The 739-nt window shown below is 38.8% G+C and overlaps 1 protein-coding gene across 3 annotated transcripts in view; it reads right to left on the bottom strand.

Annotated features, from left to right (window-relative positions):
- LOC107667575 (uncharacterized) overlaps positions 1–739 on the bottom strand; it is a 3,633-nt gene that overhangs the window by 2,037 nt on the left and 857 nt on the right. For 2 of the 3 annotated variants that reach the window (XM_016459269.1, XM_016459270.1), the window contains exon 3: positions 70–102. The exons of the other annotated variant lie outside the window; for it this stretch is intronic. In XM_016459269.1, coding sequence (XP_016314755.1) covers positions 70–102 — 33 coding nt within the window. The remainder of the gene's footprint in view (positions 1–69; positions 103–739) is intronic. 3 annotated transcript variants of the gene reach the window in all.

Genomic DNA, 739 nt, shown 5'->3' with positions numbered 1-739 from the left:
GAACGATAGATAGATAGATAGATAGATAGATAGATAGAACGATAGATAGAACGATAGATAGATAGATACCATTAGCTGCTGGTCGTGGTGGTCTTGCAGATTCTGTTTGTACAACAAACGAATAGATGATACAATGAACGACAGAACGAATGAATGAATGAACAACAGACAGACAAATAAACAGACAGAAAGACGAAACACACAGACAGACATAGACAGACAGACAGATAGACAGAAAATAGACATAGATACACAGACAGACAGACAGACGATAGACATAGACAGACAGACAGACAGACAATAGATAGATAGATAGATAGATAGATAGATAGATAGACGATAGACATAGATAGACAGACAGACGATAGACATAGATAAACATAGATAGACAGATTGACAGACCAGACCGACCGACAGACAGACAGACAGAGAGACGGACAGACGGACAGACAGACAGACATAGATAGACATAGATAGACAGACAGACAGAAATAGACAGACAGACAGATAGACATAGATAGACATAGATTGACAGACAGACAGACATACATAGATAGACAGACAGAAATAGACAGATAGATAGACAGCTAGACATAGATAGACATAGATTGACAGACAGACAGACGGACAGACAGACATAGATAGACAGACAGACAGAAATAGACAGATAGATAGACAGCTAGACATAGATAGACATAGATTGACAGACAGACAGACGGACAGACAGACATAGATAGAA

Source organism: Sinocyclocheilus anshuiensis, unplaced genomic scaffold, assembly GCF_001515605.1.
Source record: "Sinocyclocheilus anshuiensis isolate Anshui unplaced genomic scaffold, SAMN03320099.WGS_v1.1 scaffold1172, whole genome shotgun sequence".
Lineage (NCBI taxonomy): Eukaryota > Metazoa > Chordata > Actinopteri > Cypriniformes > Cyprinidae > Sinocyclocheilus > Sinocyclocheilus anshuiensis.
Note: the sequence above shows the minus strand (reverse complement) of the source record. Positions and strands in the feature narration are given on the sequence as shown.